This window comes from Rhinichthys klamathensis, unplaced genomic scaffold (assembly GCF_029890125.1).
Source record: "Rhinichthys klamathensis goyatoka isolate OS25496 unplaced genomic scaffold, OSU_Roscu_1.1 h1tg000263l_1, whole genome shotgun sequence".
NCBI lineage: Eukaryota > Metazoa > Chordata > Actinopteri > Cypriniformes > Leuciscidae > Rhinichthys > Rhinichthys klamathensis.
Genome location: NW_026606784.1, coordinates 422,276 through 439,431, shown reverse-complemented (window position 1 = coordinate 439,431; position 17,156 = coordinate 422,276). Strand labels below are relative to the sequence as shown.

Genomic DNA, 17,156 nt, shown 5'->3' with positions numbered 1-17,156 from the left:
ATGGTATATACACCACATATACCATATACCAATGGGACCATCGCCCTCTAGCGGCGAACCATTGACATTTCGAAAAAGTTATGACGCAACGAAGCTTGAAAATCACGTGACTATTCCAGTTTGCATACGCGCTCCGAATCACTGGTTCGAAACAAAAGATTCACAAAGGTTACGAAGTAGTGTTTCGAAACCGTCCATCATCACTACATAACATTATGTGATGTTTGTTTAATAGATGAGACAGTGTAGCATGTTTTGATTATATGTAATGCATATAAAAGAGAAAGGAATTGCAATCTTTAGGATTCTTAATAATTCAAAATATACGATGTAATGGTCCAAATGCGGGAGATCAAATGAATGCAATCATGATATTCTTTAGGATTAGTGGATTAAAAAAATAGGATATAGGAATATAGAATTAATTCTCTTCCCACTCCATCACGGTAGGTGGCGGTCTGCACCGATGACGTCAGTTCGCAGCCCGCCATTAAACCTAAAGAAGAAGAAGCGGCAGTTGTTGTTGAAGTTGCATCAGGCACAGAACAAGGTAAGTTACGTGTTTTACAAGTTAATATCTTTTCATGGGTCGCAAGTTAGATGAATAATAAATGGAAATAACTAGACTCAATCAGTTGGACTGTAGTCGTAGGGTGACATTGCGTTAAAGTTATTAGTTTCGTGTTTGAAATGCTCCCTAAGGGATCATCTGACATTTCCACCCACAGTACAAAACATATGAGATGAACAGCCGTTAATTCAAATCACTCACAAGTTTTTAACATACACAAAATTATATACATATAGCAAAACAACATTCACATTCTAAACAGTTGGTGTAGGGTCACAATAAGGTGCTAGACTCTCTACAGGTGAGATGTGTTCAATACCTCCCTTTATACGAATACAGTACTAAAATATTTTAAAGGAAAAGAATCATTAGGCTATAATTGACCTAATTGTTATTTTTCATATTCCAATGGTTGTAGTAGATTCTTTTCCGGACTTACTGTGCCAATATCTACTTTTTATATGTACATGATGCTATTATTTTACAGAAATATGAACAATAATTCATCTAAATTTTGATTTCACATTCAGATGTTGTAGGAGGTGAACAGACTGACGGACTGACTGCATTCGTTTTCATTCATCCCCCATTTGTCTCCTGTGTTTTGAACATCATGATTGGTGTAAATCAGGGCTCTCAAACTCAAATTGGCTGGGGGCCAGTGCTGTGATTGACATCTCATAGGAGGGCCATTTTAAAGGATTAGTTCACTTTTAAAAAAACTTTTGCTGATAATTTACTCACCCCCATGTCATCCAAGATGTCCATGTCTTTCTTTCTTCAGTCGAAAAGAAATTAAGGTTTTTGATGAAAACATTCCAGGATTTTTCTCCATATAATGCACTTTGCTGGGCAGCAAACAGTTCAAGGTCCAAAAGACAGTTTCAGTGCAAACTGTTCAAAGGGCTTTAAACGACACCAGACGATGAATAAGGGTCTTATCAAGCGAAACGATCGCTCATTTAAAAAATAAATAACAAAGTTTAAGTTGTATAAGCTCAAATGCCCGCCTTGCTCTGTTCTGTGTGACTCTCCTGTTCGAACTCGTTCATCAAAAAGAACGAATCTTTTTCCGAGTCAATTCGTTCATTTCGTTCGTTAAATGAACCAAATGACTCGAAAAAAGATTTGTTCATTTTGATGAACGAATTCGAACAGGAGAGTCACGAACGTGCATCACAGAACAGAGCAAGGCGGGCATTTGAGCTTATAAAACTTAAACTTTGTTATTTATTTTTTAAATGAGCGATCATTTCGCTTGATAAGACCCTTATTCATCGTCTGGAATCGTTTAAAGCCCTTTGAACAGTTTGCAGTTTGCACTGAAACTGTCTTTTGGACCTTGAACCGTTTGCTGCCCAGCAAAGTCCATTATATGGAGAAAAATCCTGGAATGTTTTCATCAAAAACCTTAATTTCTTTTCGACTGAAGAAAGAAAGACATGGACATCTTGGATGACATGGGGGTGAGTAAATTATCAGCAAAAGTTTTTTTAAAAGTGAACTAATCCTTTAACATTCAAGCACAACAAGAACTACCTATCAGGCCCTGTGAAAGTGAAGCTCCAACCAACTCCAAAAACCCTGCCTGGAAGTTTCTAGTAATCCTTAAGACCTTGTTCGGGTTGGGGCTAAAAATTGCTTTAATGGCACTTCATAATTACCGTAATTATGAGATTCCAACTTGTAAAAAGCTGTCACGGTCTCCTAGGGATTGTAATTATAACTTGTTACCTATGAAGTTTCTGAGAGCTCCTACTAGCACCACATAACCGCTGTACCACCACCTGACTGCTGCAGATTTATTCAGGCGTTGATAGACTTGCATAATTCCCAGTCCGAGGACGTGAACGGCTTTAAATAGAGCGCCACGAAATGACGGTAATTACGACACGGCTAAACTCTGCAGGACATGAACTGAGTTTGACACCCCTGATTTAGAGTATTTCCATTGCTCAAGATGCTTTACAAAATATAAGCGTCACTTGATTTCATGTTAATTTCAGGAATGTTCAAATGTCAGCCGACCAGGAAGCGAAAAAAGATGAACTGCTTGCTCTAACAAGCATATATGATGAAGAGGAGTTTCACCAGGCGGAGTCCGAAGAGGAGGGTGAGATTCATCTGTGCCTAGAGCTTCCTCCAAACTTCAAACTGCTAGTCAAGGGTGAGACTTTTTAGCGGATGTTTAGACCTTGTTCTAACATATTCATGGAGTCGTATTTTGTGTGCGCATATATATATATATGTATATATTAAATATATATATTTAAACTTATAAAAAAATATATATTATTATATAATATTTATATATTTATGTTTTTTTGCAGGACAGAAATCCACAGAGTATAACTTATCATTTCTACCTCCATTGGTTCTGAGTTTTGAACTTCCTACAGACTACCCTTCAGTATCGTCTCCCGTTTTTACTTTAAGCTCCAAATGGCTCACAAGAGTCCAGGTGAGTCCTGTTTAGTAATGTCCCGAAATGTGTGTAATGTTATTGTTGTAATTTTGTTATTTTTGCTTAAAATTGTAGTTTTTAATCATAGCTTTCTGTGACGCTCACTTTTCTCTGCTGACAAATGTGAGATCATGCAGCATGTAAAGGAGTAGTTCACTTCAGAATTAACATTTCGTCGTCCCCCACGTCATCCAAGATGTTCATATCTTGCTTTCTTCAGTAGAAAATTAAGGTTTTTGAGGAAAACATTCCAGGATTTTTCCCCATATAGTGACTTCAATGGGGTCCGACCGACGGTTTGAAGGTCCAAATGTCAGCTTCAGTGCAGATTCAAAGTCTCGACACGATCCCAGCCGAGGAATAAGAGTCTGATCTAGACAAACGATCGGTCATTTTCTAAAAAAAAGTATATAATATACTTTTAAGCACAAATGCTCGTCTTCCACTAGCTATGCGATGCGCCACACATTACGTAATCATGTTGAAGGGTCGCGCATTTAATAGAAATACCGACCTAGTGTTTATAAAGCGAAAGTTCAAAGTCAAACGCCCTTTACAAAAAATTTAATAAATAAAAGAGAAAACAACAATGTTGGACGATTTTGAAGTTGGAGGAGAAAATGAGATGGGGTTTTTCGCCCTACCCTACATTTTTTAACCTGAACACGCGTGACCTTTCAACCTTTTTACGTAATGTGTGTCGCATAGCTAGTGCAAGACGAGCATTTGTGGTTAAAAAGTAAAAACACATTTTAAATTGCAAATCGCATTTTTAACCAGACAATTCGTAATTACATATCCATGTCCATTTGTCTAAAAAGCAGTCATCAAGCAATTAGTCATACTCGCATAAATGTAACTTTTTCTTTTGTTTAAACAGCCAGGGACAATTAATTGAGTTTAAATACTGATAAGTCAGCATCTTTTAGAAGAATAGTTCACTAAATAAATGTCATAATTTTCCCTCTGTCATTGCAAACCTGCATGGATTTCTTCAGTGGATCACAAAAGGAGAAGTTCAGAGAAATGTTCATGATTTTCCGGACCATCATGAAAGTGATTGTGGACCAGGGGGTTTCATCCCAATCACCCTGTCACAGCAACTTTGACATTGGTAAATGGTGTTAGTTTGGGGATATCAGTTTGTTTGACCAGTGGAAGTCAAACAAAGCCCTACGCAGTTATCATTTTCACATCCTGCGCCACGTTGTTTAAATGGCAAATGCATTTGCGCCTGTTTGTGCGCCCATGGGCGGCTGGTCTGAAAGCGGGGTGTGTTCAGGTGCATTGTTGACACGTTGCTATTTTGAGGCAACTGAAATACACTGCGGTATTTGTTTTTGTTATTTAAAGGACGCATTAGTAATGTGCGCCTATAGGCGGGTCCACAACGCGTGTACACTCACAGGGACGCGCAGCTTCACACAAATACATGCCAAATATTAAAAATAAAAGGATTACAATGTAAAAGATTATTATTGTGTACATAAAGATATGGTGGAATCCGGCTTGTCCCGTAGATGGTCTGTTCGTGCTTTAACCTCGCGCACGAGCAGATCCGTTTGCTCTCTGGAGACGCGTTCAGTCTTTCCGCTTGCACATTCCTCTGTAAATAGCAAATCCACCATGGCGTGAGCACAACTTTTTTAAAAGGAATGGGAGATGAGACACGTTACACCCAAAACACACCCATTACTCATTAAAGGGTTAGTTCACCCAAAAATGAAAATTCTGTCATTAATTACTCAGCCTCATGTTGTTCCAACCCCGTAAGACTTTCGTTCATCTTCGGAACACAAATTAAGATATTTTTGATTAAATCTGAGAGCTGGATCACTCCTCCATAGGCTTCTTAAGGGATCGAATCTGGCCGGCCCAGAAAAGTTATTAAAGACATTGTTAAAATAGTCCGAGTGACTACAGTGGCTCAACCTTAAGTTTATCAAGCGACGAGAATACTTTTTGTGCGCAAAAAACAAACAAGAATAACGACTTTATTCAACTATTCATTTCCTTCCCTGTGGGCCGTGATATTTCACGTAGTGATATTGCGCAAAGCTTCTAGGTTGCACGTCACACGCAGGCTCACGATTGGCCGACGCTGGTCATGTGTGTGATGTACAACCTTGAAGCTTAGCGTAGTTTCACTACGTGAAATATCACGGCCCACAGAGAAGGAAATGATTAGTTGAATAAAGTCGTTATTCTTGTTTGTTTTTTGCGCACAAAAAAGTATTCTCGTCGCTTGATAAACTTAAGGTTGAGCCACTGTCGTCACTCGGACTATTTTAACGATGTCTTTCATAACTTTTGGGCCGGTCAGTGTCGATCCCTTTAGAAGCCTATGGAGGAGTGATCCAGCTCTCAGATTTCATCAAAAATATCTTAATTTGTGTTCCGAAGATGAACAAAAGTCTTACGGGGTTGAAACAACTTTGAGGGAGAGTAATTACTGACAGAATTTTCATTTTTGGGTGAACTAACCCTTTAAGAGAATAGGGACAACCCTTTTAGACCATGCGCTGGGAGCACCGACCATTTTTCCCGTCGTTAAAATAGCAAAAGTGGATTCGGACACGCACTAAGTGCACTTCCTCCGTGCGCTTTAGACCATGCGCTTAGATCATTAAAATAGGGCCCCTAATGTAAGTGGTGCAGACATTACGTATATCTTTTCTGCTGCTGTAGTATTTCTGACGTGATTGATATGTGGCATTCTATCATAATCTTAGATGATCTTCCACTCTCACTCCATCAGATCACTGCGCTTTGCAGGAGGCTGGATGAGCTTTGGGAGGAGAACCAAGGCAATGTGGTTCTTTTTACCTGGATCCAGTTCCTAAAGGAAGAGACTCTGGATTTCCTGGGAATACAGTCTCCGCTTGAAATCCAAAGCTCTTGCGTTCAGCATCAATGCGAATCCGGTCAGAAAGAAGCCGAAGACATTTCTGGAGATAAAAGCAAAGCACAAGATTTAGACCCGAGAGCTGTTCAAGAAGTTGACCCTCACACGGATATACTGACTCAGCTGCTGGATTTTGACGAAGCTCAGAAGCAGAAGGTGTTCGACGGGAAGGTGTTCTGTTGTGGCATCTGCTACTCGGAGAAGCTGGGATCCGACTCTTTGCTCTTCAAAGAGTGTCAGCATGTTTACTGCAAGGCCTGCATTAAGGAATACTTTCAGATCCAGATAAGAGACGGCAAAGTTCAGTGCCTTAACTGCCCTGAGCCCAAGTGTATGTCCCTGGCCACTCCCACACAGGTATCTTTGCCTTTTTTTTATGATTGTGTCATTATGTGCTCATATGAATAGTAATAGATACTATGAATAGGTAATGTAGGGCCAGCTTGAAAGATGCGTGGAAATTTCATCAACTATCCAGAGCAAGTTTATTATTTGTTCATGTTTTTTTAAATGCAATTTCAAGCACAAGAAGACACAGAACAGAAGTGAACTCCATTCGGCACTCGTGGCCGTCTGATAGACTCATAGGGGCTGTTTAAGCGACACGATTTTCAACTAAAAACTGAAGACTTTGGTAACACTTTACTTCAAGGGGTGTGCATAAGACTAACATGACACCTTCATAATCATGACATGACACATGTTTGACATGTTTTATGCATGTTTATGACAACTGTCATTAAGTGTCATTCGCTCAGTTATGACATTTTTAATGCAAATATGACATTGTTTGAAATGTCTTTGTTATGACACCTTGACATAAACCAATACATCATAACCTGTCAGTGTCTTTGTCATGACAACTTGACATTACTAAGACAACACAACCTGTCATAAACATGACCTAGCAGATTAATTATCAAACTTAAGAAACCACTTAGCTTTATTGGTAAACAGTACATTAAACTGTCAGGTGGTTGGTTTTGACATTGGCTGTCATGAGGCCATTATAACTTTTTAATGACAAATTCAATTTGTACCACTGTAGTTGAGGTCAATAAAAATATTCATGACACAGTTATAATGGCCTCATGACAGCCAGTGTCAAAACCAACCACATGACAGTTTAACTTAATTTAATGTCAAGTTGTCATGACAAAGACACTGACAGGTTATGATGTTATGGTTTATGTCAAGATGTCATAACAAAGACATCTTAAACAATGTCATATTTGCATTAAAAATGTCATAACTGAGCGAAAGACACTTAATGTCAGTTGTCATAAACATTCATAAACCCTACCTCATATTCATGACATATGTCATGTCATGTCATGGTTATGAAGGTGTCATGTCAGTCTTATGCACACCCCTTCAAGGAAAAGCGCGACTTTTAATGCGTTTTGGCCGTCTATTTACATGAAAATAGCATTTTGGGGGCCCGAAAACGGGTTTCAAAATTCAAAGTGCAAGTTTTTGAAAACGATGCCCTCATCATCTCTGTAAACTACAAAACGGTGACCTCATGCACATGTGTATTATGCGTTTAGTCTATAACCTTGAAAGCTAATGAAAGGATACTAGGAATAACAAGGTGGGTGTACGGACATCATCATCATCACAAGTGGTTATAAGGATTACACAAATCACAATATAACATTTTGTCATCATGAAAAATGAAAGGTTTCTTACAACAGACTCAAGGATGATACATGTTTTCCAAGCTTGTGTGTTCAAAGGTTTTGACATTTTCTTAAAGGAAGTAAAACGGGACTTTATATCAGAGGAGGACATTCTACAATTGGGATTACATTACAGTGAATGTTTCTGGCTTTGTGAAGATGAAATTTACCCAGAAGACAAAGTAACAATACAGTATTCTCAAGATTAACATCCTTAGAATGAAAATCGGACAATAAACACGATAGATCATTTAGGCATGTGCGTTCGGCTCGCGTATGTGTGTGTGCGCGTAGTCTTTCTTTATAAAGTCACATCGCCAGCTACTTGTCTGACATCAATAATACAGCTTTATTAGTCGTTTTCACAGATCCGTTTGAACAGGGATCATTTTGACAACGTTGTCATCTGTACAAAAAAACACGTTTCAGTTTTTAGCACATCGTTGTCGTGTAAACGTACCGTTAAGAGTGTGCACACAGAAAGCCTGAGTACTGAATCGAGTTTTCCTTCTTGTATTATCATACTTGAATGGAAAAATACACACAGAATAGTAAAAGAGAGTATCCTTGTTGTAAACACAGTTGGTTATATCTTTTCCCTGAACCATTGGGTGAAAATCTGATTTGTTTATTTGTACAGGGATAATTCACTTTATATACTGGTACCAGTCTTTGCTTGAAACTTAATTCCAACTGTAGTCTTTAGTTACAACAGTGTCCTATAGAGCCGTGTTCATTCAATATTGCACAATACATCACAATACCTATCTAATGCTCACATGACGCCATTTTACACCTGCTTTTAACCCTTTAAACCCTTGAAAGTCACTCAGAGGTCCTTAGAAAAACCAAAATGTGTCTCAAGGCTTTGGGGCACAGAACAAACACTTATTTAAAAAAGAAGAGGTTTTAGATTTATAATAATTGTTTGGGTGCAATACCAAAATTTTCCATTAGATGCCAGCATTTGTGATTTGCAGTAAGTACAGTATCATTTCTCTACAGTACATTTTTTACACAGACATCCATATCAACACACCCACACAATTATAGCTGCATGATATTATTAAATTGGCTTTATAATACAGCAAAATCAGAAAATGTGAGTATTTGCTTAATAGGCCAAATCAGAGAAAATGGCACCATCTGCTAAAAAAAATTCAATACATCAAAATCAAATACTTTAGTCAAATATATGATCTTTTGTCAGAATCAAACTTTGGCCCAGATGACACACAAACCCTAACAAATACATAGACTAGTTTGAACTAGAGAACACTGTAACAAAAACATCTTAGTCAGATTTAGGAATAATTTTGCAGCTTAATGTCATAAAGGAATGCAGATGCAGTAAAATGCAACAATCCTTTCTTTACACTACTGTAAAGTGATCTTACATTAGATGAAAAGCACTAGAGAAGAAAGGTTCAAATACCAAAAGAATTTGAAAATGAACTCTGTATGCAACACATTGCAGTATACGGTCTATTACAGTATAGTAAAAAATAATAATAAAGTAAATTCAGCACCTTTCTCTAAATTTCATTACAGTGTACAGTACTATAACAGTTTATTGGTCTTCTGACAAAAGACTTTCTCTACCTTAGGACTAGGAGGTCATCTCTCATTTTTTGCAAAAATACGTTGTTTCCTGATTTTCCTGTAGTATACAGTGTGTGTAAGTAGTATAAAAACCCTGTAGATGATTCTTTCAGCTCTCCAGTGTAGGATACGTTTTCGAATCTGATTGGTATGTCATCAGTTTTGCTACTTAAACAGCACACATGTCTTAACCCCCTGGGGTCCTTCGGCCCAAATGGACCCGAAGCATTTAATTATTATTATTTTTTTTAAATCATAGCTTTATCGGAATGGTCCGAAATTTGGTGACTTTGTTGGTACTTGGTATATAAACACCCCAAAAAATTCGGGACAGGATTTAAATAGTCTAAGTGGTTGTAAAAAAAATAGTCACACTCAGGACCTTCGGGTCCAAATGGACCCGCATAGGAAATGAATGGGAAATTGGCAAAAATGTGAAAATACAGAGTTTGTCCACCAGATGGCATCCATCTTATTTCAAAAATTGCTTTCATGAGGCCTAGGCTTGACTCTAAAATGAAATACAGCTTAAAAAAAAAAAAAAATCTATTATATTCAATGGGGAAAAAATGGGTCATAATTATTGCATTAATATTAATTATAAATCATTTTTATTTTTGAAATGATCTCAAAACACCAAAAAAGAAAAGAAAAAATATTATAAAAAAAAAGAAAAGAAAAAAAAGATGATTTTTTTTTTTATAAATATTAATCCCACCCTTTCGGCCGATTTGGCCCTGAAGGTCCTGAGTGTGACTCTGAAATGATGAAGGACCCGGAGAAAACATTAAGTTCACATTGTTATACTTGAGTTAATTATATGATGTGTTTGTGTTTTATGAATGAGCACATGGTTAAACTTGTGTAAAGTGTAGAGGTCTGCTAAAAGTGTGTTTGTGTTGAGACCTGAATGAATGGTTTGGGACATTGCTCATATGATAATAGGTGAAGCTTCTTGTGGGTGAGGATGAGTTTGCCCGCTACGATCGTCTTCTGCTGCAGTCCAGTCTGGATCTGATGGCCGATGTTGTGTATTGCCCCCGCATGAGCTGCTGTATGGCTGTGATGGTCGAGCCCGACTCCACCATGGGCATCTGTCCCTCCTGCCGATATGCCTTTTGTACCCTCTGCAAGAGAAGCTATCACGGCCTTTCCAACTGCATAGCGACCGCTGGTAAGATACGGGTTTGAGTTACTGATTCATTGAATGAGTCACTTCTGGCTAATTTGTTGCCTGATTCTGATATTAGTATTTCCATAAATGTATTGGATGCTCAGTGACCAGCTGTCTTGCTACAGAATGTGAAGTACAGGCACTTGGTTAGTCAAAAGGTGTGCTTTTCTTTAACAGACGAGCTTCGCAGTTTGCGGGATGAGTACAGTTCTGCAAGCGAAGAGGGAAAGAAGTTCCTTGAAAAGCGTTTTGGGAAGCGGGTCATCCAGAAGGCGGTGGAGGAGTCTTTCAGCACAGACTGGCTGAAGAGTAACTCTAAACAGTGCCCTTGCTGTGGCTCTCATATAGAGGTCAGTAGTACATGCCACTCATTCTCTAAATGTGTCTGAAATGAAATGCCATGAATAGTTCGGCTGATCCCAGTCAGATGCGTTTCTCTTTGGAAGAATTACAGAAGATGCATTCTTGTGTTAAATAACAGCTGGACTGCAGCAGAATGGAAAATAATTTAAAACATTGAGGCCGATAGCCTAGTGGACAGTGCTCTGACATGTGGCGCTTTTCCTGATCCATAAACCACGGATTATAAGACATTTAAGATATGGAATTTCGGACAATAGTGTCAAAAATGCTAAAAATCTTAATTTAAACATTAGGTAACATTTTCTATGAAGCCTGTATTTATAATGTATTATAAGGGTATTCTTAATGCATTATAATGCATGCATAACGCCTATAATATGTTGTATCATCTGATAAATATTCATAAGTTACAATACATTATTGAACAACGGGATAAACCCACTATTTGTGGTTATAACTTTTAAGAGTACAATGCATTATAATGCAGGCCTTATCTGGTGTTATAATGCATTAAGAATACCCTTATAATACATTATAAATACAGGCTTCATAGAAAATGTATCATCTGATAAATATTCATAACAGTTGCAATACATTATTGCACAACAGGATAAACCCACTATATGTGGTTATAACTTTTAAGAGTACAATGCATTATAACACCAGATAAGGCCTGCATTCATAGTGCATCATAAGGGTATTCTTAATGCATTATAATGCATGCATAACACCTATATGTTGTATCATCTTATAAATATTCATAAGTTACAATACATTATTGAACAACGGGATAAACCCACTATTTGTGGTTATAACTTTTAAGAGTACAATGCATTATAATGCAGGCCTTATCTGGTGTTATAATGCATTAAGAATACCCTTATAATACATTATAAATACTGGCTTCATAGAAAATGTTGTATCATCTGATAAATATTCATAAGTTACAATACATTATTGCACAACAGGATAAACCCACTCTATGTGGTTATAACTTTTAAGAGTACAATGCATTATAACACCAGATAAGGCCTGCATTATAATGCATTAAGAATACCCTTATAATACATTATAAATACAGGCTTCATAGAAAATGTTGTATCATCTGATATTCATAACAGTTACGATACATTATTGCACAACAGGATAAACCCAGTATTTGTGGTAATAACTTTTAAGAGTACAATGCATTATAACAGCAGATAATGCCTGCATTCATAGTGCATCATAAGGGTATTCTTAATGCATTATAATGCATGCATAATGCCTATATGTTGTATCATCTGATAAATATTCATAAGTTACAATACATTATTGAATAACGGGATAAACCCACTATTTGTAGTTATAACTTTTAAGAGTACAATGCATTATAACACCAGATAAGGCCTGCATTCATAGTGCATCATAAGCGTATTCTTAATGTGTTATAATGCATGCATAACACCTTATAAACATGTGTGAAAGTGCTTTTCTCATGTTTCCCGTTTCTTCAGAAGGTTCATGGCTGTAACAAGATGACCTGTTGCTCCTGTCAGAAGTATTTCTGCTGGATCTGTCTGGGAGCTCTCAGCAGAGTGAACCCCTATAGCCACTTCAACAACCCCAGCTCACCATGCTATAACCAGTGAGTCGTTCATATACTGTCTTCAATAAGCCCTTATATGCGTTTACATCCACAGTCTACCCATAATGCTTAGCAACCCGACAAGGACATGCGAGTGTCCTAAACTGTTTATCGAGGCTTCTTGTGATCGGCACACATCATTTTTTGCTATTACTCTAAAACATGTCAGGGTAGCAGAGTGAAATCAATGTGAAAGCCACTCCAAAAGAAGGCAAAGTGACGAGTACAAACAGAGCCACCCGTGAGCATTACTCGCCGTCATGTCGTTCCAAACCCGTAAGACTTTTGTTCATCTTCCGAACACAAATGAAGATCTTTTTGATGAAATCTGAGAGCTTTCTGTCCCTCCATCGACAGCTTCGCAACTACCACTTTGAAGCTTCAAAAAGTTCATAAAGAGATCGTAAAACGAATCTAATCGGAACCATATGAATTGAGCGCTTTAGTCCAAATTTTCTGAAGAGATTAGATCAGAATCCCCATCGGATCGCAATCTTGAGCTGAAAATAGTTGTAAATATCTTAAAGGGATAGTTCACCCAAAAATGAAAATTAGCCCATGATTTACTCACCGTCAAGCCTTCCTAGCTGTGTTTGACATTCTTCTTTCAGACAAATACAATCAGAGTTAAGCCCCGTACACACCGGGACGAATATCGGCGCGCGCGTTATTCGTCAGCGTTTTTCAACGCGTTTTTTGTGTTCACACCCAAACGATTTCCGCTGGCGATGAGCCGAGTGAACATGCAAATTCATTCCCTGACATTAGATGGCGCTTAATGTAAAACAGAAGTAGTCCTATGTTGTAGTCGCTGTCGCGTTTGTCATATAGTTCGTTATGTTCCGACACCAACGAGACCAGCAGCTCTACATTCATCTTCCCTTGCATCTTCCTCGTCTTATTTCTCCCCGGCAGTGTAGACCATAGATATCCATAATAAAGGCCATATTTGGCCAGCAGCCCAGACGAGACAACTAGCCTTTATTATGGATATCTATGGTGTAGACCCGGGCTATTCAATTGGCGGCCCGTGGGCCACATGCGGCCCGCCAATCATCTCCATCCGGCCCCCAACCGCCCTCCTCCTCTTATCCTGGTGGTGCGGTTAAATTTGTTTAGATATGCGCGTGGCCGCAGTGGCGCCTGCAGCTGTACGGATATACGTATTCTGCGTACCATGAGCGCTCAGACTGAACTGAGAAACGTTTCTCAAGTTTACTTTGAACTTCGCAGCATAGTGTATAACGGAACGCAAGCTTACAGGAGTTGCGTTTACTCCCGGTCCCGGACACTATTATTTAACAGCGTTGATACATCTAGTGAGAAGCGGTTCAATTCAACACACCTGTCTGTTACAAGCCACAAATCACTCAATGATTTAACAGTTTTAAATCGGATGAAACAGCCTCAACATTCCAACGCGACTGATGAGGTAAACAGCAGAAACATTGTGCCATGAATGAATTAGAAGACTTTAAATCCCTTAATCACCAGCCTTACAAACATTTACCATGAATGTACTGTAGTAATTTACCATAGTTTGGGCAGAAATTTGGAATATTTAATACTTAGTTATAGTAAATAGAGTTGGGTATCGAGAACCGGTTCCATTTTAGAACCGGTAACAAATTTCCCAAAACCGGGGATTCGATAAGAAGCACGCATTACGATTCCTCTTATCGATTCCTGACTTTGGGACAGTTGCAAATTCGTTATTTCAAATGTAGGCGCGTGGCAAGCACGTTCATAATAGAAGCGACGAGCATGCGGTGCGTGGCGCTCGTTTTTGCAGGCGCGCAGGTCATGTGACAAAAAACAACGACCTTTCTGTAACATCGAAAGCTCGGCCAAACAGCTGATCATAGCTGAACAGGGCATGTTTTTATTTCTCATCTCCATAAATATATCTAGTAGCCTAGTAAAGCTAATGCGAGCGCTATAAATCAATTAATCCTTTGCTGATACGCCCTCGTCTGCATCATGGAGAGCGCAGTTCATGGTTGCATAGCAACGACAGACGCCACGGGAGCGCAAGCGCTTGTGGAAAGGAGGAGAAAGCGGCGCGGCCCCGCTTCTCCATGCATTTTTAGACGCGATATGTGAACGGTCCCTAATTCAGGAATCTATGTGGCTTAAAATCGTTTTTGTTTTGTTTAAAATGGAGATCACGATTACATACATCAGACAACTACATATGTATAGTCTAATAGTCTTTCTTTTTAAAAACTCGTTTGAATCATTAATTCAAACACTATTACTCCAGTAAAACAAGTATTTATGAATTAATTAATGTAATCAACACCTTTATATGAAGAGACTCCTTTCACTTTAGCCATTTTATTGGATATTGCTTAAAATTGGCAAGAATAAAAGGTAGAAATATTTATTCTTCAAGTATTTGCCCTTTTTTCTCTCTCCAAAAAATATTGGAATCGGAAACGAATCGATAAGAACCGGATTCGATAAGCAGAATCGGAATTGGAATCGCTAAAAATGAAACGATACCCGACCCTAATAGTAAATTATATTGCATTAGATTTATTAGGTGGGTAGAGGAATTTATAATTCGTTGTGTGTATAGTTTTTACCTGTGTTTAGGCATTTCTCTATAGTGGTAGTGAGTAAATGAGTAGCCATGCATGGTTTTTACCTGTGGTTACCAAGTCTCAGTGTCAGAATTTTTAATTTAAGCCTATAAGAATTATGAATAAAATATTTCTTACCAATAGCTATGAGCATGTATAATTTATATATTTGTACACAACTGTAAATAAGTTATTTATTATGGTCTTATAAATGTGCATACTGTTGGGTACCACATTTCCAAGTAAATACAATACTTTTTTGGTTTAATTTAGCTTATTTATTAATACGGTTATGTTTCAATAAGTAATAAATAATGTTTCAATAAATCAGCTAAACCCACCGGCCCTCCTCAACTTTTCGATTCAATAATCCGGCACTCGAATGAAGCTAATTGAATAGCCCTGGTGTAGACGCTACTTGGCGCATCTTCTTCGCCGCTACGTATGTGTGCTCGGCAAGACCGTTTTGTGTTTGAGCGCCCCCAAGTTGTGTTTTACTGTAACTTCAGAAGCTCCAGACACGTGAGCAAAAGCGCAAATCTCATTGGTCGGATAGTTTTTGATGCGGCGCGTCAAACCAAAAAAACGAACCCGAGGCGTTTAAAAAAAAATGACGCTTTTACGCGTGGCGCTTTTCGCGTCGGTGTGCACACTCACATTGGCGCCCTTTGTTTAGTCACGAGGCGTTAAACGTCGGCCCGGTGTGAACAGGCCTTTATATTAAAAAAATATCCTGGCTCTTCCAAGCTTTATAATGGCAGTGAATGGTGCCTTTAGATTTTTAAGCCCAAAAAAGTGCATCCATCCATCATAAAAGTAATCCATACAGGGGGTTAATTAAAGCCTTCTGAAGCGAAGCGATGCGTTTGTGTAAGAAAAATCTATATGTATAACTTTATCAACTAAAATAACTAGCTTCCAACAGACGGCCATACGCATCGCTTACACTACTCCTAGATCAGACGTGTCAGGTGTTAGTCTTTTGCCGTAATTTGACTTGCACCTTTTTTTAGTTGATAAATATGGATATTTATCTTACACAAACGCATGGCTTCGCTACAGAAGGCCTTATTAACCCCCTGGAGTCGTATGGGTTACTTTTATAATGGATGAATGCACTTTTTTGGGCTTAAAAATCTAAGGTACCATTCACTGCCATTATAAAGTTTGGAAGAGCCAGGATATGTTTTAATATAACTCTGATTGTATTCGGCTAAAGGAAGAAACTCATATACACCTAGGATGGCTTGAGGGCGAGTAAATCATGGGGTATATTTCGTTTTTGGGTGAACGATCCCTTCAAGTCAATGGGATCAGTGACTTTTACCATTTACATTTTCACATCTTGTAATATTTGCGCGTTTTTATTTTTTGTAATATCGATTATTTTCTTAGCCAGTTTTTTTTTTTCTAGGAGATTCTCCTAGAAAAAGAATTTAGAATTTAGAACTCCTAGAATTTTCTCAAATTCCAGTTCAGCTTTCTCTCTTGAGTTTTCTTCCTTTGCAAAAACAATTCCTGGTCTTAGTCATATATAATTGATTTCAGCTAAAATGGATGGTGCATTTGCGGTGTGTTTATTTATTATTTATGTTCTGCCCTAGATTGTTTCAGGGAGTGGAAATGGAAGATGAAGAAGGCTTTGGAAGTGACGAAGATGACTGATCCACCGTAAATGAACAGCTTAAAGGATATAACTTCATCCAGGGCACTTCTGGACTATCATGAACATCTCTCAGAATGTATTTGCCTCATATTTACCCTTTGTGTTTTACTTTCACACCACATTCAAATTCCAGTTCAGCTTTCTGTTACACATACACACATCCCTTCAAATAGTTTTACTGGAATTTGTGGACAAAACCCATTTAAATACAGCCATGCTGAAATCAGTCTAGCAGGAGTATGTGCAAAACTACAGATTATATATATTTTTTAGTTAATGAATTTGGCTCCTTTGCAATAATGTTGGCTTTCAACAAGATTACTGTTTATTTGGCTATTGTTAATGTTCATTTAATGATGGAGTTTTAGACAAATGTTGCATGTTTGCAAGTAAACGAGTTGGCACTTTATCAAGATTTCAGGTTAGAATGAATATACATTTAGTGACAAGTTTTATCAGATTGTCTCTGCTGTTTTTATGCAAGTTGAAAGGAAGAGTGTGTCTACCATCCAGATGA

General features: G+C 38.1%; 1 protein-coding gene across 1 annotated transcript; it reads left to right on the top strand.

Moving 5' to 3' along the window:
* The first annotated feature begins 395 nt into the window (after window positions 1-395).
* On the top strand, window positions 396-16,688 carry rnf14 (ring finger protein 14). Its single transcript, XM_056267841.1, has 8 exons — window positions 396-550; window positions 2,578-2,738; window positions 2,902-3,032; window positions 5,794-6,297; window positions 10,170-10,398; window positions 10,576-10,748; window positions 12,258-12,388; window positions 16,578-16,688. The coding sequence occupies exons 2-8, from the start codon at window positions 2,588-2,590 to the stop codon at window positions 16,636-16,638; spliced, it is 1,380 nt and encodes a 459-aa protein (XP_056123816.1). The 5' UTR covers window positions 396-550; window positions 2,578-2,587; the 3' UTR covers window positions 16,639-16,688.
* Window positions 16,689-17,156: the final 468 nt, after the last annotated feature.